The following is a 27,111-nucleotide window of genomic DNA, read 5'->3' on the forward strand; positions in this document are numbered from 1 at the left end:
AAGAATCAAACTCCACTTAACGATTCTTGTTCCATAATGATTCCATTAGCAGCTCTTTAAGTACTTTTGGTAAAAAACAACAATCCTGCTGAGAAAAAAAGCTTAAACTGGTTTAAGAGGTGATTTTGCCACTTTTGTTAGCTGTCAGACTGGCCACGCTAACAAATACCAGTTTGGTCAGGTTAGAAGACCATTTTTTAAACCAACTAAGACCATCAAACCAACTACTTTTCAAAAGCTTGGGGTCTGTAAGAATTTATTTGATTTTATTTATTGAAGGAAGTTATTGATTTTATTCAGAAATTATCAAAATTGATCAAACATAAAAGTAAAGTAATTTATGTTATAAATCCTTATACTTCAAATAAATGCTGTTGAACTTTCCACTCATCAAAGAGTCTTGAAAAAAATGTATCTCGGTTTCCACAAAAAATATTAAGCAGCACAACCGTTTTCACCACTGATAATAAATATAAATGTTTCTTGAGCATCAAATCATCATGTTAGAGTGTTTTCTGAAGGATCATGTGACACTGAAGACGAGTAATGATGCTGAAAATACAGTTATGTATCAGAGGAAAAAATTGCATCTAAAAATATATTAAAATAGACAACAGATATTTTAAATTGTACAACTATTTCACAATATTACTGTATTTACTGTATTTTGATCAAATAAATGCAGCCCTGGTGAGCATAAGAGATTTTTTTTTTTTTTAAAAAGAACCCTTTTTCAACCCCAAACTTTTGAACAGTAGGAAAATCTGGTTTTGAATGTGAACTTTTATCTACATGTTGTCATGAGCAACCACTCAATAACACTGAGAACTACACAGTAAACATAATACAATGACAGTTCTCAGTTCATACTGAATGAGTCATTTTGAGTCATTTCATTCGACTCATTAAATTTAGCCAACAAAATCAGTATAATTTATTAAATTGTGGCACTTCAGTCACATAAAATATACTGAGAGCATCACTGTAAACCCTAATGCTCAAAATAATTTATTGGTTTGAGTAGGGCAAACTCAATTAAAAAAAAAAAAAAAAAATAGTTAAATCAAATAAACTTTTATTAACAAAGAAAAAAAAAAAGGTCACAAAACTGACACTTTTTAAGTAATCTGAATTGTTTCATTGTTTTGAGTTTTACAAACTTGTTCTCTTAATTTACACAAACTTAAATTTACCCAATACTGGGCTGGGATGTAATACAGCTTTGAATTGCTGTTGTTGTTTTTCAATACAACAGAATGGGTCCTGTTTAATTTTTTTTTTTTTTTTTTTTTTTTTTTGAGCAAAAATTAAATATCATACATTTTTACCATGATTTAGAGAAGACACCAACTAAAATGTCATTCAGTGTAACAATCTTGTCAGGCATATGTACAAAAAAAAAAAAAAAAAAAATGTATTTATGCCATATTAAAGATGAATTACTTTTATCCCAAATGCTAATTACTTGTAATTTTACATTTTTAAACTTTGCCACTATCCTAAGTTTTGGCCATTTGTCAGCAAGATTTTTTTTACTCATTTAAAATTTAATAAAATTTAGTATCTATTCTATTTAGTATTTATTCTTTTATATATTTTAATACGAAGGTCAGAATAAGTATGTTGTTTCAATTTCTACATAAATATAAGTGTTACACTGAATAACAATGGAGCATTATTTCACCCACATTTTGACATTCTCTTCTCCCAAAACTTATTTGAAACCTTAAAACTGCCAGTTCTGCTTAAACTTTAATTTCTTAACTTAAAAAAATTGATGTAACTGATTACCTTGAGTTTTGCCAACTTATTCAGGTTTACAGTGAAATTATTTTCATGATTTGTTATCTAATTTTTTCTTTTGTCAAATCAACTTAGATAATTAATGTTGTTCAAATAACACAATATTTATAGTTTATGTTGATTAAACCAATTGCCTTCATTGTATTAACTCAATTCTTTATTTTTATTATTTAAATGAACTCAAAATTTTAAGGCAACCAGGTAACTTAAACTAAAAATTCTTTTTTACAGTGTTGAGTCTGCTTAAGCAAATGTCATGAAAATCATCTGATTCTAGTATTTTTCCTGTAAAACCCTAAAGGTGACATATGAACACTAATGCAATGCTTAATTTTATTAAAAAATAGCCGACAGAGACGTCCCTCTGTGTGTGTGATTTCATATCTTGTTTAAGAACGTGATGCAATCTGACAAGAACATCATGAACTGGCCTTTGCATGAAGGAACAAGCTCTCTCTCTCTTCTCTGTACAGATGCCTCAACAATGGTGATTCATGTGAGACTTCATTGAGGGGCTGTGGCATATGTGCCAAGGCTCCGTGTGACCTGGATTTGAGTCATACCAAAAGTGTTTCTCCCCTTGATCCAGAGAGAGAGAGAGAGAGAGAGAAAGACAGAAGCACAAAGATATAGATAGATAGATAGATAGATAGATAGATAGATAGATAGATAGATAGATAGATAGATAGATAGATAGATAGATAGATAGATAGATAGATAGATAGATAGATAGATAGATAGATAGATCAAAATGCTGTGATGAAAATGAGGGAATAAATAGAAAAGGAAAGGGTTACTTGACTAAATCATGTTTCCTCTTCCACCTGTAAAGAAAAAGACACACACATCCACATGATCACACTAACATGAACACTCGCGCATTAGAAACACGTCAACAGCTTATGCATGCGGGTTCATTGTGATTGTTTCAGTGGCCTCCTGCTTTATTTGGCTGTCATTGTGAACAAGTACGGTGGCCCTTGAGCCCCCTCAGCCCAGCGGTCTCCGCAATGCTATCAATTACTCATGTGATAATGAGGGGCGCTAATGAACAAACACCTGAGGAGCACAGATAGAAGAGGACGCGTGCTTCGCGCCGCCACCAGAGAGTGTCTCCACACTGATATTTCTCATACTTTTCTTTGGCATCAAGAGGTGGAGTTGGAGACAAATCCAGCAGCAAACTGTTTGCGCATGTCGCTCCATGAACATTCATGAGATTCACGAATAATGTAGGCCTAATACATATTAATGATTCTCAGCTGCAGCGGTTTCAAAGCTCTCCGTCTCTCTCTCTCACAAACACCAAATTACACCAAAACACCTATTGCTCATGTATACTCCCACTGTTTAACACCTCCTGAAGAGTTTGGGCTGGAATACCACTAAAATATTTTTTCTCACATTTACTTCTTTACAAAAAAAAAAAAACCTCTTATAAAGATTTATGAGGCCGAAATAAAACAAGCAAATGCAGTCAGGATGTGCATTGAATATAAACAACTTCATTTTCTTTTCTTAGATCCTGGTGAAGGAATGCAATCATATAGTGGCATGGCATGCTATGTGTAACATTATGTGCAGTACAATGTGCAAAAAGCATTTGGATACTTTAGCCACGCTTATAATGTATGAATGTCATTGTTTTACATATCAAACAAAATGGCATGTACGGCAAGTATATCATATTTGCTGCTGAATAATCATATATATATATATATATATATATATATATATATATATATATATATATATATATATATATATATATATATATATATATATATATATATATACATACAGTATATATATACATACAGTATATATATATTATATATATATATATATATATATATATATATATATATATATATATATATATATATATATATATAAGGGGTTTAATGGCAACAGTACATCTATTCATCCCGAACCATACAGTATGACAGTATGGATGTCACGGTTCGGTTCATGCAGTCAGACGACGAATACAGTCACAGGCGATCCACACTCCAATCCAGAAGGGGTCACGTGAACGGTAATGCAGTGCTGTTTGCTAACCGCCACAACAGGAAAAAGCGCAGAAGAAGAAGAACATGATCTAGATATGCGTGTAATCTCTCAATTGCGGAAAAATATCAATAAAACAGCTTGAGAATAATATCTCACGTAGCATTACATTTACCTCAGGCAAGTCATTTAGTGTACACAGTGTACACAGAAATGAACTCTACTGGGGAGCTAATATATATTTCACTAAATATATACACTATATTAGCTTATACTTTACCTGTTAGTAATGCCTTAATTATTTAATATATGTTTAAAAAATGTAAATGATTATATTTCTAAAATGAATTGAAGTAGTAATTTTACAATTAGATTTAGAAGTTAATGCAAAACATGCAATTTACATGTTTTTTTATTTGTTTTTTTACATGTTGTTTATTATTATATCTAAAAATAAATAGCAATTGAATTGAACAGTTTGGGCTCTGTTGTTAATTGCAACCTTTAATATTACAGTAATGTGCAAGAAAGGGTTTCCTGTATATAGTTTACAGTCTTACAAATAAACAATCCCATGTTTATGTAGTTCTCTCTGAATAATTTGGGTTAATTATCATAATTCAACTACTATAATTAAAATAACCACAATAAGGTAGAGCTTGATCTACAAAAAATAAATCAAAGTATTAAATACGGTTTACTTTATTAGCATAACAGATATGACAAGCCAACCACTTCACTTTTTTTTTTTTTTGGCATGAAGAGCAATGCCAAAGAAATGATTAATGTCTATTAGCAAGGATGTGAACAGCAGAGAGTAATTGTCATCTTGTAATTACTGTAATTCTGGGTAACACTTTAGAATACTGTTTCTTACTTACTGCATAACTAATAAGAAATTACTGAAGAATTACTTCATTAACTCTTAAGTCACTACTGTTAACTACTAAGGAAGATGTAACTAATCAGTATGTAATAGAATTTTATGATTTTTTTAAGTAACAGTTAGCTAATCAATAACTAATGAATTCTGCTGTACCTCCTGAAAAAATACTTTTAATTATCTACTGATTAATGTTCAAGAAAAATAACTATGAAGTAACTACTTATGAACATAAAAGGATTCATTTTCAAAATTACTTGAGTAAAAACTACTTTGTTGCAGTCCACTTATTATTATTATGGAAATTAAATCTCCATGTATATGCTGCATAATATGCTGCACTCCCAAAAAGGCTCATTACTACAAATTGTTCAGAATTTTTTTTCTGTATGGTAAAAAAACTACTTTGTGCGCATAGATATAAAATGTTTTATTTATTTATTTATCCACCCAAATGCCAGGATGAGGCTGTTGAGTCATTTTTGCGGTATTTTTTCATTGTTCAAGAGAGAGCAGTTCTTTTTGCCGCTGAATTGGTGCATTTCTTCGCCAAAATACGGGTTTGTGTATGTTTTATTTTATCTATAAAATCATTGGCTGTGTTGTAAATCATTTTATTTTATGCAAAGCAACATACAGGTACGCAATGTCAGTTTTGCATGATGGAAACGCCTGATCCCTTGCATAAAACACATTATTTTATTTCTAAAGATACTAAATCTAAGACATTAAAATACGTTCTCAGAGCTGTGTTTGTTTATGGGCAGGTTATGGAGTCAGTCACAGCATCTTTCGGCAATGAGTGAAACACAGGGCGGCGGTCTGAAGTTAGCAGTTTCCCTGCTGAACACAAGCCCAGTTCCCGCACAAGATCCAGCACCGCTACCCTATGGAAATGGGATAACCGGTTGATTACACTTGAATTGCTTTTAAATGTTTTAACTTTCAATTCTAAAATGTTTGTTAAGCGAGTTTAAATGTAAGTATTGTATACATGTTAAAACTGTATTAAGAAATGTTCTCTTTATCTGAAATAAAGGAAGATATCGTGTAAACTTGGGTTTGTGTAGTGTATGTTACAAAGGTTTTTAGATTATTCCGTTAATAGTGTTTTTTTCAGAGTGTAAGTTTGATTTGAGTCAGAATTATGTGGTAATTATTTATTAATTACTAATGGGTTCCTTAACTCTTCACTTTAGGATACTGTTTCAGGTTCTAAGTACACTGTAAAAAATATTCTGTGGTTTTTAGAATAATTTTGGCTGCCAGAATAATACAGAGAAACTGTAAACACATTTACAGAAGAAACTGTACATTTTTACAGTATAAAACTGTAATTTACAAACAAGAAAATTTCAATGTAAACTAATAAATTCAACAATGTACACTACTAATAAAATCTGTTTTGTATCTTTAACATATACTGACAACCACCATAATAATGCAGGTGGTAAAAGAGAAAGCCACATGAAGAATCAGAGTTCATCACAAGTAGCTTTTCCACTAGCATATATAAGTATATACTAATATAAAGAAGGTGCAAAGAGTGATTCACGCAAACGCAAAACTCCATCATGGTAACCCACAACACTTACGTAATGCAATACACATTCATTACACAACAGAAGATGTAACATATAACCCTAATGTACATAACTGATAGCAAAAACTATTAGGAAACATGATTTTTTAAACAAAATACTTTCAAATGTGGTGTGTCACACAGGGAATTGTGGGAATATCAGTTTACTGTAAATTATACATTGATTTGTTCTTTTTTACTTCTAAAAAGCATTTTACTGTGAAAATTACATAAAATGTCTGGTAAGAGCTTTTACAGTTTTCCTGTATATAGTACGGGAACTTACTGTTAACCGATATAGCGTTTTTACAATATTTTACCGTTAAAGTCACATTCATTTTTACAGTGTAGGCTAATTCCTGCAGAATTATCTAATAATTCTTTATGAATTGCTAATGGGTTCCCTGCATTTCCACTTTAGAATACTGTATCAGGTTCTAAGTAGTTCCTGCAGAATTATTTGATAATTTTTATTAATTACCAATGGGTTCCCTGTATTTTCACTTTCCCTCAGTCATTGCCTTACGTACTGGAATTTACTCAATGGTAATGTGATATGCTGAGGAAAACAGACACACTTACAGTACTGTATATGAAATGTAAAAGCTAATCTGAGGTAAGTTGGCTATGGCAAGGCATTTAGAGTGGGGGCTGGGGTCCCTTCAGAAGTTGATTTCTTACAGAACACAGGCAATATTAATATTGCATTTTCATAATACTACTACTGATTACATAAGTAAATAAGAAAGAGCCACAACTCAATGTAATTGTGTGTGTTCATTAGTAGTTACTTCATAGTCATATTTCTTGAACATTAATTAGTAGATAATTAATAGTAGTTCTTCAGGAGGTATGACAGAATTCATTAGTAATTTTTTTGCTATAACTGTTACTAAACAAAATCATAAAATTCTATTACTTACTGATTAGTTACATCTTCCTTAGTAGTTAACAGTAATGACTTAAGCATTAATGAAGAATTACCTATTAGTTCTTCAGTAATTTCTTATTAGTTATGCAGTAAGTAAGAAACAGTATTCTAATTCTGACATGACGTGACCACGACATTACTCTTAAAGTACCGATGTACTGGACAGATTGAAAAGCTGCTGCACTTTTTGAGCATGTGCTGCCTATTGTGAAGACTAAGATACCATGCCCTTAAATGCATCTAATTGCCTTTTCTTGACCTGGCTAAGTTTATCAGATAAGCTAGCGCAAGTATCAAGTGCGAGCGGTCTTGTTATATAATGCAGAATGACACCGGACACCAAGGAAAGATGCCAACCGACTCGACTAAACAGATTTCTGCCACGAGAGCAAATGAGGACATATTACAGAGGTCGTCGATGCATTAATGCTTCTTGGCCAACATGGCCTCAGGCTGTATGGAGTTCGAGCGAGTCTCCGCTGACTGAGTCAGGCACTGCTGTTCGTCTTTATGGGCCGCTGTTTGGAGCAGAGCTGCCTGTTTGTCATTTCCTCTGAGACATTGAGCTCTGTGGATATGAGGGCCAGAAAGTTTGACTCCTGCTGGCACTCAGCACCAGACGTTGACATGCTGGCTACAGTCGCGGTTGTGCATGTGCTTTTGTGTGTGTGTGTGTGTGTGTGTGTGTTGGCGGGCATACTGATTCTGCCCTTAACTGTGTTTGTGTGTGCGAGGCTGTAAGACAGTTTGGCTGAATCTGTCGCCGTTCTGTCTCGGGTGGCTGTTATCATGGGGACTGCGCAGCTCGCACACAAACAGGAGTCTGTCAGAACAGCCGCAAGCCAAGCTACGTCCTTAAACGCAGTAGCCCTTATTCCTTCTTCCTTACATATTAAATAAACAAACAAATGGACATATGTCAGTGGTAAACACGCCAATAACGGCGCGGAACGTGTTCTCCAGCAGCCGTGAAAGATAGGGCATTATCAGAGCAATTAGGCGCAGAAAATTCAATTAATCTCGACAAATCTCCACAGAGGCCCGCGCGATGCTACCATCCCCCGGTAATTAAAAATGGCCGAATTGGTTCGGCGTTTGAGGGGCGTGATGTCTGGATATAATTGAGGCGCGTTTCTATTTATTCCACCACGCTAGCCAACAACATGTGGAGCCCGGAGAGTAGCGGAGGAGAGGAGCGGAGCACGTCCCTTCTGTGCCCACAGTCTCTCGGGGGAGACGAGACTGACGGAGGATTCCGATAATTGGCTGTTCTTTGTCACTTCAGACAGCGAGAACTTTTCATCATGGAGGAATCAGGTCCCAATTTTCCTCACCTTTCTATTCCTCAAACACCATAAACAAAGTTTTTTAAAAATAGGAAATAAAATGCAAGTCAGCAGCTAGTTAATCACGCATCTTCTCACCTCTGCGCACGGTGCTATTTCAAACCAACATTCTAGAGATGGCAACTGGGGAGGAAGAAAAAAAAGACGAAAATAACTGTGACAGGCTAAATGAAGCGGTGAGCAGAGTGGTGAATCGTGCTAGCGTTTCAGATGTGACTCACCTGCTTGTTGCTCGCCAACATATGACATGCTAACGCGCCGACGTAGCAGCCGCAAACTAGCCTGCCCTACACACTTACTCCACTAGAAACAATGAAAGATTCTAACCTACTATAAATATATAGAGAGAGTACAAGAAAAAAACAGAATACCAAAGTCAAGCCAAAGTTTTGTTTTTCGCTCATGCATGAAAGGAATAAGACAAATTATTAATGAAATATTGCAGAAACAAAATAACCATGAGAACAAAAAGAATATTGTCAGACTAATGAAAACACAGAGGAAAACATTGCTGAAATAATACTGAGATAAAATAACGAAGTAATGCTGAAAGAACGAAGATGAAATAATTCAACTGTTGAATAATAAAAAATAAAAATAAAAAACATATTATGTATATAAAAAAAGAAGTGCTGTAAAAATAATAGGGGTGTAACAATATATCGTGTCACAATATATAGCATAACAAAAATGCAACAATATCGTACTGTGGATAGTGACAATATGTGTTGTGCATAGTTCACCAAGTCCAAGCCTATTCATTTCCACCCCCAGTGTAATACTGTACACTTTAGCATTTGAATTAACGGTAAATTTTTGTTTTCCTTTTACTTTCTGTCTTGGAGTATCGCAATAATAGTGTATTGTGAGTTCAGTATCGTAATATGAATCGTGACATGAGGATATCGTTACACCACTAAACAATAATGAAGAAAATAAAATGAAGAATACAAAATAATATTTAAACAACTAAGAAAGGAAATTCTGTCAAAACAAGGAATAAACAATATAAAATGGAAATAATGGAATACTGTCAAGACAATGCAAAACAACAAATAACCACAAAAAAATATGACACAAATAATTAATAACTAAAATAATGTGACCAACGATATGACTATAACTAAATTTTGGCATGTAGATGTCTTCAGGCCAGAGCACTAATCAAACATGTGACATTTGAGGCAGATCGAACATTATATGCCAGAGTTACAACAACTTCCTGTTTCATGGCGAAATATCAAACACGCCATTCAATGAAAACTCAAGATGTTTGTAATTTAACGTTGCAAAGGCCTTTAGATTAGACTGACCATATATTGTTGATCTTATTAAAGCTCTAGGAGGAGTTCGGTAAAGTACAACTTCAGGAAATGGCAAAATCTGTAAAAATTTTGCAGAGAAAATTCAAAATGTCTCAGTTCCTGTTGGGTTTTCAGATTTTGCATGTATCTACCAATTTCATACCTGTGCGTGAAACGTGAATTTCATACTTGTACATGAAACATGAATTTCATACTTGAATCAGGGTGATTGGGACACTTTTTGCCATTGAAATGACTTGGAAAAAGTGTCCCAATCAACCTGAATTTACCCTACGTGAAATGTAGCACGAAGGGTGCTAAATTGAAATTTTGTAGGTGGTGCTATCAAGCCGTTTTGACACACCTAATTCTGAAACCCATATCAGATGTAATTTTTCACCACTCCTGACGTGTGTGCAAAAGTTTTATGAGTTTTCAAGCATGTTTAGGCTTTCAAAAATGTGATTCGTTTCGAAGAAGAATAATTGACCGAACAATTACAAAAGGGTCCTCACACCACCAGTGCTTGGGCCCTAAAAATAAGACAAAATAAAAGAAAACTGTTTAAAAAAAAAAAAAAAAAAAAAAAAAACTAAAAAGAAATACTGTCAAAATAATAAAGAAACAAAAGTACTACAAATAACAAAAGATATAAAAAAAAAAAAATATTTTGACAACTTTGCGTTGTTGTGGTAAAATTACACAAATAAGTACTTTCTAAGTAATTATTAACTACATGATCTTAGGTAGGGTTAGAATTTAGAATTTTGGGTTAAAGTGTCTTTGTTACACTGTAATTATACATTTAAATACTGAGTAACTTCATGTAGGGTTTAGATTAGGATTTGGTTTGGTTTAGGGTTAGTTGCATACAATTATGCATAATTTATAGTTATTACTACAGTAACTACATGTAACATATGTAACAATGACACTAAAATAAAGTGTTACAGAGTTTGGTTTAGGATAGTTACATGCACATGTAATTATGAATAATTTATTGTTATTACATGTAACGTGTAACTATGTCACCTTAAAACAAAGTGTTACCCAGAATACTGTTAAAATATGAACTAACAAAGAACGACATTGAGTTTTTGAGAGAGAGGGAGAGACTAGCCGCTGCCTCTGAAGTAAATCTGAGTCTCGCTAAGCACGGAAAGAAGAAAGCGAGGAAGAGTATTTGCACTCTGTGTTTCGATGTGTTTGTGTAGAAGCGGATTGAGGATTACGGCTGCTGAGCAAAGGTGGTCAAAGAGTGTGGGCTGAAGAGTCACGTTCATTCTGTACAAGTGTGTGTGTAAGAGAGTCTGAGAGCTTTAAAGATAAACGCTCAACTCTTCTGGATGCTTCCCAAAACCTGCAAAAGAAAGAGAAAGAGACAGAAAAAGGGGAAGTGATGGTGGAGATCGAATAAAAGCATATCAAAGATAAAAAAAAGAAAAGAGATGAAGGCTAAAGAGCGTGTCTGCGTACAAGACAAAAAAAAAAATGCAGCAGGTGAATCCAAAGAGAAACGAAGAGAGAAAAGAAAAAGAAAAAAAAGCGAGTGAAACAATGGACTGGACTAGAAAATTAAAAATGTCAGAACAGTGCTTATGAATGAGAAGAGCACACGAAGAAAGCAGAACACTGAAAGAGAGAAAAAAAGAGAAAGGAGGATTAGTGGGCAAAGCGAACTGGCGGGTTGTAGTCCATCCTCTTTATTTCCTGTGGGAAGAGCAGAGAAACTGACCCCAGGATTATAGATTAGAGTTAATAACCCCCTTCCCGCTCACAGTAAAACCCATTAACTTCCCCCCAAAACCAAACTACATACCTAAAGCCCCACAGACCCACCCTCCGCTGAATCATGGCCCCGTCTGGACCACCTGCACACGTAAAGTCAGCGCTCATGAGGGGGAGGAGGGGGGTACCGTCTGACAGGAGATTTTCACACGAGTCCAGCTCCCGAACACGGTCGAGTCGGCGTTCGCTCGCTCGAAATTCACACCTGCCTCTCATTCGTGAGCGAAGCAGCGCCACGGAAAGCCGAGCGTTGCCATGGGAATATTAGCATGTGTGCGACTTTGGGTCGTGCTGTCTGAAATAAATTTGAGGTTTGTGTTAACATTCCCATTGTGCAACGCACGCACACAGCGAGCCGCCTCTCTCTCGCTGCCTTGCTGCGGCCCAATTTTCATTTTGATTGTCTGTCAGAGGGGAGGTAAAGGTGTTTAATGCCAGATAAAGCACCCTCGGGGTCATTTTGTTACTGTGTGAGGCTGTGCACGAGTGTGTTTGTATGTTTATGATCGCCAATAAAGGCTGAGTCTGCACAGCGCTGGGGATATTGAATGCTTATCTGCCCCGGTTTGTGTGTTTGTTTGTGTACGAAGCACCTCCCCGATGTGAAAATCTCCCTCAGCCTCTGGAACGTCGCACTGTCGATGGAAAAAAACGGTTTAAAGTGTGAGAGAGAGTGTGTGTGTGAGTGTAAGAAAGAGAGAAAGAATGGAGAGGATGTGTGTATGTGAGTGCGTGAAGGAGAGAGAACGCACTCGTGAGTGTGTGTGTGCATGACTGAGCATGAGTGAGTGAGTGTGTGTGTGTGTGTGTGGATGGCAGCAGCTGGTTGAGGGGGCAGGGTTTAGGTGGGGTGGGGTTGGGGAGGTGAAGGAGTGGGACAGGAGAGGTGAGGGGGTGGGGCTGTTGGGATGGAGTGTCTGCATGGTTACTCACTGTATGGCACACATTCATACTGGATCTCCAGGTACTTGTAGGTTCCTGGACAGGGGTCAGGAAAAACATCAGACCCAGCCACCACCACACACTGAGTCCGATTATTACACCTGAGAAGACCAGAGAGAAAGAGAGAGAAAAAAAAAGCAAAGTCAAGGATCATTCCTTCAGGCCACAGATCGATCGATCGATCTATCTATCTATCTTGTTGGAAAGAATCTTCACGGCAGTAAAAAATCGGGGGCTCGTCCGGGAATTGACACACACACACATATATATATATATATATATATATATATATATATATATATATATATATATATATATATATATATATATATATATATATATATATTATTAGGGATGCACCGAAATGAAAATTCTTGGCCGAAACCGAAAACCGAAAACGAGGAAACCAAGGCAAAAAAAAAAAAAAAAAAAAGCAAGGCAAGGCATTGCAAATGCATAAATTAATATTAATGTTTCAAAGAATAAATCATTACAAATTATACAAATATTTGTATAATTAATATTATAGTATAATAACAATGCACAGTATAAAATACAATTCAAATTATACTGTTTAACTTGACCCCACTCATGTGTACATTAAATAATAATGTCCTGTACATTATTATTTAATGTACACATGAGTGGGGTCAAGTTAAACATTTTAGTAAATATTTCTTGTAGGATTTCACTGAACATATCAGAAAACGAGGGTGCATGCCCTCATCTGGTGTTTTTTTTTCCTGCGCTCGGCGCTGCTCTGTCTCCTTCTCCACGCGCGGGTTCTCCGCATCCATCGCGGCCTGGATCATTTCTCGTGCGCGCTGCTTTATTTCTGCATCAAAGTAATGGTCTTCATAACGCGGATCAAGTAGAGTCGCGATGTGCAGAGGATCTCAGTGAAACGTGTGCTGACAGACTCTAAGAGTGTACTTTTCATTGTTTTCACTCCGTGGTCCGTCTCAACCACTTTGCTTAGGAGACGCTTTAGTGCTGCGATTAAAGGAATAACGTCCGCTACAGATGCATCAGAGGAGCTGACCTCGTGGTTTCTGTTTGTGTCATGACATTTCGGCCGTTTTGTATATATATATCTCAGTGGCGAGCGCTGACATTTTAACCGGGTATGCTGGGTGGCTGATGCAGTTACAGTACGTTGAATGGGTTTATAGCTAATGTGCATTCTCATTTGCTTGCTCATGACAAATAGCAATACAGCGAAAAGTATTTCTAATATGTTGGACCTTTTATTGAGAGTAGCCCATATTTACCTGTTGAGACGTGCCTTCACAAGCACCTGTAAGAGCTTTTGTGATGTTTGAGTCGATGGAGGCGCGACATGCGAAAGGTGCGTTTGCAAAATATGCTGTATATTTGTAATCCGCTTTTGTCACAGAAACAACATACTTCACCTTTAAACGTATCGGTTTAGGACACAGATCTAAATCAGATATGACAAATAAAAAACACTACTGCGTCAATTATATAAATATAAATATCCTCTGATAGGCCTAGTTATAGTAGGACTGTCTTAAACAAGTTTTGACAAGTTTTCATAAAAAATTCTCTATGGAGAAAATGAAATACTTATGAAAATAGTTTTAGTTATGATTTTCTTTCCCCATTTGGCTAAGTCAAGTTAGTTTTGTATCAAATACAATGTGATTTTCAGTGATCGAGATTTGGCAGCAGCTCATTTTTCCTCTTGGGCGAGCGATTCGATCACAGCTTATCCTGCCATGAAAACTCCCATAGGCCAGCGAACCAACGAGAACGCGCGACAATGATGATGCTCCATAACAAAAGCGTGAAGGCACAAAAGCTGCAGTAGACCAGCTTACCCGGAAGTCTCCGTAACTGGCAGATTTAAAGAAAATTACCGTCGTTTGGCAAATAAATAAATTACGGTCAGTTACATATGCATCACCAATCATGTGAGCTTTATGGTACACCTCAAACAAGGGATTTAATAGTAATTTATAATGTTAATATTAGTTGCCGAGTCCACGAATGGCTTGGGTATGCAGAACATTCACATCTTATATGGACCACAAATCAAAAACTATCCAGACACCTTGAACATACAGTTTATTCACTATAGTTAAAAAATAAAATATGACAAGATCATAGAGTTATCTTAATTATGTCAAATAATTACTTATTAAAATAAAACATGTTTTGGCTATAATATGCCACAGTTTACTTTATTTTGCTATCCTCACTTACATAAATTAAATGTCGTGCACCCAGTAGTAAAAATATATCAAAAATATAAAAAATGTCTGAATATGTTTTTGGTTTGACTGTGTGTATATATGTAACTCATTTTTAAAAACTCATGCAGAACAATTTAACAGTTCAATTATAATTATGTGTAATATAATATAATATAAAAACTAATTACAGAAATCACACTAAGATTGTTTTTGATGATCATATTGTGTGTAGGTGTTTTTTTTTTTTTTTTTTGGCAGTTAATTATTAGCTACAAAGAAACTAAAATGTTAATCTACTGCATTTGAATTTGCATAATTTGTCTATATCAGTGGTCCTCAAACTATAATATAATATAATATAATATAATATAATATAATATAATATAATATAATATAATATAATATAATATAATATAATATAATATAATATAATATAATATAATATAATATAATATAATTAGCCACAATTCCAGCATATTAGAATGATTTCAGAAGGATCATGTGACACTGAAGACTGGAGTAATGATGCTGAAAATTCAGCAAAGGAATAAATTACATTTTAAAATATATTCACATTGGAAACAGTTCATTTAAATTGTAATTACATTTCACAATATTACTGTAATACTGTTTTTTATTTTCATCAAACAAATTAGGTCTTGGTGAACATAAGAGAAAAATATAATAATTTTCAAAATTATAATAATTTGAAATATCATAATAAAATAAAAAATCCTAAAGACCCCAAACATTTTAACAGTAGTGTACAAAACCGAACACAACATTGCTGCAATACAGCTAATATTTATTTTACATAACATTCACTTAAATAATTTGAAATAATAAATCTAAAAAAAATCAATTAGTCAAAAAACAATGACATTTCAAAAAAAATCTTTAAAAAAATAAACAAACAAAAATGCAAACAAACTGATTTTTACTTTATATAACAACAGCAGGGTTTGAGATCAATTATTTTAAGGTTTCTGTTTTGTGAGTGTCCAGTAACAATAGAAATATCTAACCATTTTTACTCCCCCATTCTTTTCACAGACAGATCATCATTACACAACATTAATAAGTAAGAGATGCACAGAATACATCTTTTGGAGATCGAATAACTGCAAGTTTGCAAGGTTTGTAGAATAAATCTATTATAGAATAATATATTGATTGACCACTAGTTTAGTGCTAAGGTGTTATGAGTGTTTCTTTTTTTTTTTTTTTTTTTTTTTTTATCATGTTGCTCTGTGATTGCTTACTGGCCAAAGTCTCCTTCACAAGTCTGATAGCTTGGAAAAGTAATATCATACCTCTCCTCAACAAGATGCATGATTTGAGGTTTCATTCATGTGACATAGGTCACATGTTGAAATGTAATACTTAGGATTAAGGGTTTGCTCATATGTCTAGTCATAAGTATGAGCCTAAGCAACGGTAATAATTTCTCACTATTCGTGATCATATGACAGACAGTGTCAGTCGAAGGGATGCAGAGGTAGCCGACTATTCCTCCCGCTCAGACCTACTTAGAGCTATATTGCTTCGGTCTAAAGTAGATAAATGTATAAATGCAGGGCTGTTATCGGTATAAAATGCAAACCCAGATATAGCACAGTAAAGATTTATTCTCCCTCAAACAGATGCAGAGGCACTTCTCTTTTCAAATCCCTCTCTCTATATCCCCTCATCATCTCTCTACTAGTGCAGCATCATTCCAATCCCTCTCTCAATCTACTCATCCCTCTCACATGCCTCCTCTTTTCCTTCTCTTTCTATATCTCCCTCTCTCTCTTTCTCTCTCTCTCTCTATTACAAGGCTGATGGATAGCTAGAATAGGGAATCATTGATCTCGTCTCTGAGGAAGCAAATGCTGAGCACAGACAGGGACTGGAACTGCAGGCGGACACACACACACACACACACACACACACACACACACACACACACACACACACACACACACACACACACACACACACACACACACACACACACACACACACACACAACAGTTATGCTCACATTATTCAAACACACACGCTAAACAGTCACTTAAGCACTCAACCATATCAATACACTCTGGAATACACAGAGCATGCAAACAAAACAGTGACATGAACAGTCAGAGTCATTTGTAACATTTATACCACCCTCTCTTCTATGCAGTGTTAATCTCGTCAACAAAGTCTCTGACAAAAATGTTTTTGGATACTCTAATGAACACAAGACCAAAAAAATGCATCATGATGATAATGAAATTATTTTAATTACAACATACTGTTGATGATAATATACTGTTCGAAAGTTTGCGGTTGGGGTGTCTTATGTTCAAGGTTACATTTATTTTATCTAAAATACAGTATTACAGTATTGTGAAATATTATTACAAATTAAAACAAATGTTTTCTATTTGAATATATTTTAAAATGTAATTTATTCCTGTGATCAAAGCTGAATTTTCAGCATCATTACTCTAGTCACATGATCCTTCAGAAATTGTAATATGATGATTTCCTGGCAAAATGAGTCACAATGAGCGAATTATCAAAAATGAGTTATTAAAAATGATTTGTTGGAATCTGACAAAGTCAATTTTGAGAAAAATCGAGTTAAAGTTATCTGAAGGTTCCAAAACAAAATCATTTAGCAACCAAACCTTAAAATCCCTGTTAATAACACCAAATTTGGCACAATCAAGTCAAAACCCATATCTATAGGAAGAAATATATGCTCAACTTTTTTCCCATGATTCCACAATTGTTTGATTTAACAATAATGAAACAGACAGCCTTTATATTAAGACCTATGTATCACACGGATCTAATATAATGTTACACATCAGATGTTTTTCCCCAACAGTTAACCAAACGTTCACTTAAGACAAAACAGATAATGTTTTTGTGAATACTCGCCAAGAGTATTTTTTAATTCTGTAATTTTGTGAATATTTTGATCACGGCATCCTTGTGCGCATCTGTCAGTCACCGCGAGTAAGATCATTTTGTTTACATCAGCATGAATTTGAAAAGCGCATTTCATTTGTTCAGACTCATGCCATTGAGAATTCACTATGAATATTCAAGTTGGAATGCTGCGCTTTACAAAGATACCAAACTTGTGCTAAGAGGAAGCACCAGTGGTCAAGAAGCGAGCAGAGAAAAACCGCATTTTTCATGGAGGGCGGAAAGGTACTCCTCCCAGAAAACATACAAATAAAGATACTTTTAGATGTTTAATTGCTGTTTGGAGCATTGGGATCGCTAGATGAGGGCTTAATGAACTCATTTTTGTAAAAACCTCAATTTTGGCCAAAACAGACATTTTTCACTTGTTTTGCCTGTAGCCTCGAAATGAACCTGCTCTCATTCTGACTCATTTTTGCCAGCACAGATCACACACACACACACACATATATTCATAACTGATCAAACAAAATCAAACATTTCTAAAAATATAGACACTGTAAAAAAATGAACAATCCTCTGATGTACCTTTGTGACATGATCTTGAAGGCGTCTGGAAGGTAGCACTGTACATTCTCCATCTGAAAGGGGTCGGCATCACAGATCTTGTCGTCCGTGCGACCGTAGTTGGCTGTCTCGATCATAATGACATCACTGCCGGGGCAGCGGAGCTCGATGGGGTAACCCTCGCATGCCAACTCCCTCCGCATCAGACCAAATGGCATTGCAGAGCGACTTAATGCTACATGAAGAAAGAGAAACGCACATTAAGTATGAACTGTTCAAGTCAACACTTAACACTGTTCACAACCCATTTTACTTCTGTAATTTTGCATATTTCTGAGTGAAACAGGATATTCAGTGAGGACAAGTGTAGAGTGAGACATGATTTTATACACTTGAATTGACTGAATCATGAAAAGTCGGATTGAAGTGGATTGAAAAGAGAGAATTTTTTTTTTTTTTTACAAAACATTATGAATAACATGATAAATCATACATAATGGGTCAACATTGACTTCATGTTGATTTTAAAATAAGCCTAATGCTTGCATGGATTATTAATGTAATTGGCAGGTCATGAAGTTACCTGTTCATTAAGAATAACTCTTGGCATTACAGCATATGGAGATGATCATTACAGCACAAAAAATAAATATCCAAAAAGAAGTAATCAAAGGAATGGACAAGGGTTTTTCACAGCCAGTAATCATATTTCCAGCCTTCATAATCCCGAGGAGAAAGCTATTTACCCTCTCGCTCAAGCAAACTGTGAGAGTTACATACACACACTCTGTTAACATCCTCCCACTCCTTCACACAGCTCTCCGCCGGGTGCCACCCGCCACCCTAATGCAAGGCTCGAGAATAGAAAAGCAGCTCCCATGTGTACTAATCGTTTCAGGAGCCAATGACCAAACACCTGAGCGGAACCAGCACCAAGAGGAGAGAACCGACCCTAGATGCACCACCAAACCTTTCTGCCCACACATTGCATCTGCCATTTACACTCAATTTAAGAGAGCGAGAGAGAGACATGTTAAGAGGGCTGTAGGTGCTGTAGGGTTAATCATTGTGCCTGGCTGAGAGGGCCTCGAGAGTGGCCCAGAGTGGCATACTTTATCTGAACAAGAGCTTTCAAAGAGTTTGAAGATCCAGCCTGGTAAAATGGCCGCCAGCTGCCTCCACTCACAGAAGGACAAAAACCAGGCAGTGGAGCTCTCCACGGTGCTGACAAATAAAGAGGGGGGGACCTGTGGAGCTGTCCATTGTACTGAAAGATGAGGGGGTGGATCTGACCCACAGAGTTTCATGCACAGGAAAAACTGATCAATGAAGCACTCAGTACTCCTGAAATTCATTCCTTCAGCTCTTGCAGCTTCAAAGACTTTGCATTCAAATAGTGGGAACATTTTCATAGTCGATGCATGCTTCTGCAAGTAACAGTAATCAGCAGACTCTGTTGTACGGACAAACGGAACAAGTACATCCATTCAGCTTCAGACACAAAATTGCCTTTTCTTTGCACAAGAGATGGAGGACCAAAACGTAAAGTTCTCCAGTTTTGAGCCACCCTTTTTCACGCCGAGGTCAATGTGAAAGTCAGATGTTACGCAGAGCCGCACAGGATCTAAAGCATGCTCTGTTGTCTGCAAATGTCAACCATTCATCCAAGAACACTTGAAGATGCTCATGTCTCTCTAAGCTGTTTTCCCATGCAACGGTCCAGTAATCCTTGTCCTGTTCTCTTATATACCCTGAGCACTTAGTGGCTGCCATGGAACGTGGACATATGTAACTGCATCATACATTACACAGCCATGTAGCTGTCAGACTAGCTCACAAGTCATTCCTGGGATGGATGGCGTAATCTTGCCATAAAATGTGTAGGTTTGAGGGCTCAGACCTGTTTGAATGATTGGGAGATTTGCTGTAGGTAAACATGGCTGTTCTGGTGTGCATTCAGTCCCTCGTGCCCACATGACATGCACACATATATAAAGAGGTAAAATGGGATTAGTGTGTGCCAGCATGCAGTCTTGTTTCCACAGCATTCCCATGGAGCAAACACATAGCTCCATACTGATGGTCACTGATTAAACCATTACTCTGAGCTCAGCACTGCCTCGCCACAGGAGGCCAATCACACAGCCAACCAATCACCCACCCACCCACATGTTCATACTGTACAGTTTCAGCAAGCTGGTCCGTCCCACACTGCACGTTGCCATCCCGCAAGCTACGCCAAATGCGTCAGCCCAATAATTTCTCGTTTCTATCTGCCCGTATCTCCAACTCTAAGGAGTTATCTCGTAAACTCAACTATGGCTACTGGATTAATAGTCTCATTCTCTCATTTATGAGTGTATTCTGCTCCCACAGATATTATCTCCAATCAGAAGGGGAAATTGGACTGAAGGGAATAATCTTCGTAATCCGAATTAAAACAGTGGAAAGTCTAGGGCTAAAGGATGGAACCCATTTAAAAGATAGGATAGTTATATTTTCATTTTGTCTTTTTGATATAAGCAGGTCTACAAATGATTAGGAAAATGACCTTGGGTAAGTAAATATCTGAAAGAGAATTATCAAGGAAATCTTTGTTCAGGGTCCGTTTTTGGAATGTGTAATTGGAATGTGTAAGTGGATAGAGATGTGGCCTGCTGGGTAGAGTACATGCTCTAGCATGCTGACTATGTATGAGTTAACGTATTTTATAACTGCCATGGGTAACTTCTAGATCCTACCCCAAGTTAGGGTAGGGTCCTCCCCAATGTTCCCTCTAAGATGCACGCGTGCGTGGCCGCGCACTTCTGAAGCAGCGGCCGCGCAGAAGAAATAATTGCCGCGCAGAGAACAGACATGAAAATGATTGTAGTAGTTTAAAAGAGAAATAATTGCAGTGCTCTGGACCACCGCTTTAGAGTTATTTTAGAGATGGAACTGGTGAATGTGGTTTACAGGTTTCATTGAAAGAGAACGATTGAGCGCGTGTGAGCTGGCTGGCCCTGAGTCAAATCAGTAGCGCTAAGAATACTTTCATGTTTGCGGACTAAATACCTCAATACGAGAGGCAATGCGAAACGAAAAGAAATGTGAAATAAAACGTCATGTTTTAATGAAAAGTGGCGGAAATAACGGATGATGGGCACAGAATGCTAACAAAACTCTGAGACATTTACAATCACACACCAAAATCACATGGCCAAAATGTGCACTCAACAGAGAAAAGTTTTGCTCAGGGAGGAAAAAAAATAGAGGGAACATTGGTCCTACCCTAAGTAGGGGTATTTGAGATACGTAGCGTTATTTAATCTAATTCATTGAAGTTTATCTAGTGTGAGGGTTGGTATTCTCAAACCTGCATTAGGGCTTGCACAGCTACGTAATTTTAGTAGCCGACTAGTAATTAGGGTTGTGATGGTGAGGAAATTTTCCCACCAGTTAAACAATATGTGGTATCACTGGGAGGTGTGTGGGTTCACTCTTTTGCACATCGCTTTTAAATCGCTAATGCGAAAGTGTAACTAAAATGTGCATAATGGTGCAGAGCAGAGATAGCCTTTTCAACGAATTCCTATGGAAGTCAGGCAATTGATTGAATGGTGGGTTATTAATCTTAATGAAATACACAACAACTGGAAAAACTGATAGCAGAGTGTGTCCCGCACAGCTGAAATTATACGGGGGAGAAATCAAATCTTACAACGTCATGATAATTGGCATATGGCTGTGCAAAAATAGAAACATCATGTTCTATTTATCTAGAGCAGGGGTTCTCAACTCTGGCCCTCGAGATCGACTTTCCTGCAGAGTTTAGCCCAACCTTGATTAAACTCACATACCCTTAACTGTCTTGTAAACCTGAAGACCTTGACTAGCTGGTTCATGTGTGTTTGGTGTAAACTCTGCAGGAAATTGGACCTTGAGGGCCAGAGTTTAGAACCCCTGATCTAGTGCATCATCAATGAGGATCTCAATTAGGGTGACAGCAATGAAACTGAACATATAAACTGACACGAAATTACTAATAAAACTAAAAAAAAAAACACAGTTTATACAACTGAAAATGGAACTATTTTGATTTAAACAAAAAAATTAGAAAAAAGCTATACCATTTTAAAAACGCTGAACTGTCACACTATAAGTTAGTCACTATGTTTATAATCACAGTTCATCTTAAAAGTTCGCCCTGCAGTTTTCTTATAACATGCAAATTGCTCACTGTATTTTCAGATTCCCATAATTCCGAATATATTTGATCATAACAGAATGGCATTCAAAACAAATGAGAAGCAAATAAACCGGGACACAGTTTGTGGACAGAGGAATTTTCCTCCTGCTGTCATCAGTGCCACTGAACAAGCACATGTGATGTGCGACTGGACTACTCAAGCATCGGCTAGACCTAGAACTAACTGACTGCTCAGTACAATCCCTGTATACTGTAGGGCAAAATGGAGCAGATAGTCATAGTCTGATATGTGATTTTTATCAATGAGTGTAGAGTATATGTAGCTGTAAAAGATGAATCACTGGTCCTTTGCCTTTAAAGCCCTGCAACTATCTTAACCAACTGTAACAGTCTCTGTACAAACTGGACTGTCTTTCTTCAGGAATGTGTGTTTTAACTGTAGCACTTTTATTTAATTGCAAAACTTATGATTGGTAGAATCGAGTGGGGAAGGGAAAAGGGAATGAGGCTAGCCAGAATCGAATTGGCATTGCCTCCATGAGCACTATTCCTCATCAATAATGAAGAGTAACTACAAGTAGCAATACTTAACCACATTTTTCTGTAGTGTGACAGCAGCTTTGCAGTTTCTAAAATACTGTCGCTTTAGCAAGTAGCCATTAACAAGCTATTTCCAGAGTAGTGGCGCAGCATGGTACAACGCTATATCACAGTTTTTTAAAGTCATATTATATTGCGTGGGCAGCTTTATAACTGAGAGAACTAAGGTAAATCAAACACTCTCTTCTAAACACTCCTCTCTCTCTCTCTCTCTCTCTCTTTCATATGTAGCACTAGCAAGTCTGATTCATTTTAGCGGATCATTTCACTCTGCTGAGTGAAAATATTTTATTTTATTTTATTTTATTTTATTTTATTTTATTTTATTTTATTTTATTTTATTTTATTTTATTTTATTTTATTTTATTTTATTTTATTTTATTGGGTTTAGTAACTGGCCATTGCGGTTTTAGCATTACCAGCTTTAGGGACAAAATTAGTTTTGTTTTTGCACTCTGTATGTAAATATAATTATACATTTTAAACTTTTTAAAGAGTGATTATTGCGGAAATAATATATTGTAAAACAATACACTTAAAAAAAATGTTAAATGCATGTTTTCTGATACAAAATTTACAATATTTACAATTAAATGAAAATTTAAAATAGATTAAATTTTAGATTTATTGCAAATAACTGAACTTAAGAGTGCTTTTTTGACCCACTTATCTAGGATTTACATATTTAAATGTAATTTCACAATTACTTCTATTGTGTTTGAAATAGGGCTGAACTGCCAAATGTACGGCATTGACGAGCATTTATGATAACTAAAATATACCCTTATATCATTTCTATTGAAACCTGTGTCATATATTTGAGATTACACATTTGTAATCATGAATTTGTAATTTACTATATTTAAAATAATTGTAATAACAAATAGCACTACTTAAGAACTTAAGAAATGAAATTGTGCTTTAATTGGGCTTTAAACACACATAAGTGGCTTTTTATCAATATTATATTTGCAAGTACAGTTTTTTAAAACATACTTTTAAGATAAACACTACAAGCACACATTAAATTAAATCAAGTGGACTTCATTTTTAGAAAGGTTTTCTATATTATATATATATATATATATATATATATATATATATATATATATATATATATATATATATATATATATATATATATATATATATATATATATAATTTTTTTTTTTTTTTTTTTTTTATTTTTTTTCATGTGTCATGTACCTGACTACTTTTTATATACTGAAGCTTTGTGTAATCTAATCTAATTAAAAGATGAGTAGGATGTCTGACAGGCTACAGTTTTAAAGTACATTCCTCAACATTGCCTGTAAGCCACTGCTCGGAGTAAATATAAAACACTGCATGGAATGGAAATATCATTTCAATATCACCATCTTTCATTCAAAAAGCATCTATGCATGGACACTGCGTGTAACCTCCTTTTTTCCTCCATCAACAGGTCTTTCCGCTCCATATTCATATATTTCCCCCTTGAATGATTTTTCCATCACATTTCTTTTCCTCTTGTTTCCTCCCACCATCCTGTCTTTCTCTAAGTGAAGTGAAAGAAAGAGGGGCGAGAAATGAAGACGTGTCACTGCGGGGCAGCTGGTGTGAAGAAACTGGGGCTGGTGCTGCCATAATAGGAGCTGTATACTAATTCAGAACAGTGGAGAAGAGTGATTGGATTTGACTCATTATCCAAATGCAGTAATTAAAGCCTGGGGGAGGTTTAGAGAGCAGAGTAGAGAGGCCGTGCCCTCAGTCTTGAACACACACACACTGACACAGACAGACAAGGACACGGACAGAGCTAGACAGGACAGGCAAGACGCAAATGGGGTGAGACAGTTGAAAAGGAGGGTGCAATGAACTCAGCAGGGAAAAAGAAATGGAGACACTCGTATCTAGTGTTGTAGATGGTCAAATATAGCATTGATTGGCTCATTAAAAGTCCACAGGGTTCCAACACTATTCCAAGAGCGTCACGATTACTCAAAAGACAATCGAAATGAGGAGAAAAAGAGAACCAGGGTTCCATATACCCCATGGTTGCAAACCCCATAACAGCGCCTAAGATAAAGAAACTGAAAAATCGCATTTAAAATACAGGATCAAGTTCTTAAAAATTTACTTTGTGTTCATCATGGTTGGGCAAAGTTACTTTTAAAAGTAATGCAATATTGTAATATTGTATTACTCTCTTAAAAAAGTTGCATTACTTAGTTACTTTTTGTTGAGAGTAATGCGTTACGTTACTTTTGCATTACTTTTCCTCAGCTGGGCTGCATGTTTGTTTAACTAAAGTCATTTTTGATTATTAGTATGGTTGGATCATCGAAGGTCAGCAGCAAAGACATTGCTTAATAAAGTGAGATTAAATACATAAAGTATATTTGTGTAATTTATGTTTAATTATTGCAGGTTTGGGTAATGTTCTGAGTTCGTATTTCACTGTTTTTATTCATTTTGAGAAATACTGAATCTGTTTTTGTGCAAGTGAGATGAGTAAATGTTTACTCACATTTAGTCTAGAAATGAGAGCTTTTAGCGTATGTTCTACAGGGAAGACTCTAATGCCACATCATTCATTCATACTAATAGGTCTGGACAATCACTACTTGACACCTGGAGTATATAAGCACTGAACTCTCTGTTTACATTTGCAGTCGATGACACTGACGTTCCCCTCCATGATCCCCACCACCACCATGTTGGTCCCTGTCCATCCCTAAGGTAGGCTCCACCCCTGCCTTCACCTTTAGGCAGGATCAGCCAAATCTGCATCCACCAGGATTTGAATTAAGGACGGGGCCTACGCCAAAGAAATTTTCTATATAACTATACACGAATCATTGTAGCTCACTACCATCTGTTAATACTTTATGGAATAAAAACCATGTAAACGTTCACCTGCCCTCTGAGTCTTTCTGGTAGAACTACAGACAGCCTCTGTACTTCCGATTTCTCTCAACATGGGGACAGGAGAGCTGTCAGTCATTTGAAAAAGTAACTCAGATATTTTATTGTAAATTTAAAAGTAATGTGTTACTTTACTAGTTACTTGAAAAAAGTAATCTGATTACGTAACTCACTTGTAATGCGTTATCCCAGCACTGGCATTCAAAATCTTTTATATTATTGTCAACAATAATAGAAAATAGTATATAGTAATAACATATTTACCTTATGTAGTGAGTACATATATCTTAACTATATATATATATATATATATATATATATATATATATATATATAGAGAGAGAGAGAGAGAGAGAGAGAGAGAGAGAGAGAGAGAGAGAGAAGATTTTTTTATATATAGATAAATATTATACACACAAAAGGATTTACATCCTGATCTAATCTTGTGTGTCCCAAAATGGTCAAATAGTGTGATATTTTATCATGAGGGTGTTTTGTCATGAGGTGAGAGAAACTGTCCGAGTAGCTACTCCATTTGATCATTACAAAAGTATGTTATATGAAGTATGCATTTGCATAGTATGAATTAAAAACAGACGCACTGCATCCACCATGTGACCTACGGCATCAGTTGTGTCACTTCACTGTCATTCCCGACTCCTCTCCCATGGCCTCATATGACAGTACAATTTCCATCAAATGCATACTTCAGAATCTCACTGGAAGCAGTAGGTCATATGGGTTGCACCAACAAATCGACTAGTCGACTTTCATGCTCTGTCATGGCACTTTAAGTATGACATTGACTAGTCGCTGCTCATGGCCTAAGGGGGCGCAGCAGGATAAGAAATCTTTGAAGTCCAAATTTACTCTCCGTACCGTAGTTAATGACATAAAAATGCATATACTCCGAGAGCGCTCCACAAGAAACGTTTGATTATGCCATCTGGATTCTCATTATTGATTGGATGAATGCACGTTTTAAACTGCTATTGTACACATAAGTTAATCGCTGTTCTAAAGTGTGCTGCTAAATTACGTACACACAGACAGTTGCGCACAGATCACGTGTGCTCAGAGAATCACAGAAATATATTGTTCTGTGATTCTGTGATTTTCCAATAAAATGGCTTAG

The 27,111-nt window shown here is 35.9% G+C and overlaps 1 protein-coding gene across 5 annotated transcripts in view; it reads right to left on the reverse strand.

Annotated features, from left to right (window-relative positions):
• The window catches only part of adgrl1a (adhesion G protein-coupled receptor L1a), a 197,876-nt gene that overhangs the window by 62,269 nt on the left and 108,496 nt on the right, over window positions 1-27,111 (reverse strand). For 4 of the 5 annotated variants that reach the window (XM_067381431.1, XM_067381428.1, XM_067381427.1 and 1 more), the window contains 2 exons: window positions 18,301-18,514; window positions 12,581-12,690 (listed from right to left, as the gene is read on the reverse strand). In XM_067381431.1, coding sequence (XP_067237532.1) covers window positions 12,581-12,690; window positions 18,301-18,514 — 324 coding nt within the window. Of the gene's footprint in view, window positions 1-12,580; window positions 12,691-18,300; window positions 18,515-18,862; window positions 18,986-27,111 lie in introns of those variants that run through there. The other variant, XM_067381430.1, reaches the window with a different exon arrangement.

Source organism: Chanodichthys erythropterus, chromosome 3 (assembly GCF_024489055.1).
Source record: "Chanodichthys erythropterus isolate Z2021 chromosome 3, ASM2448905v1, whole genome shotgun sequence".
NCBI classification, from domain to species: Eukaryota; Metazoa; Chordata; class Actinopteri; order Cypriniformes; family Xenocyprididae; genus Chanodichthys; species Chanodichthys erythropterus.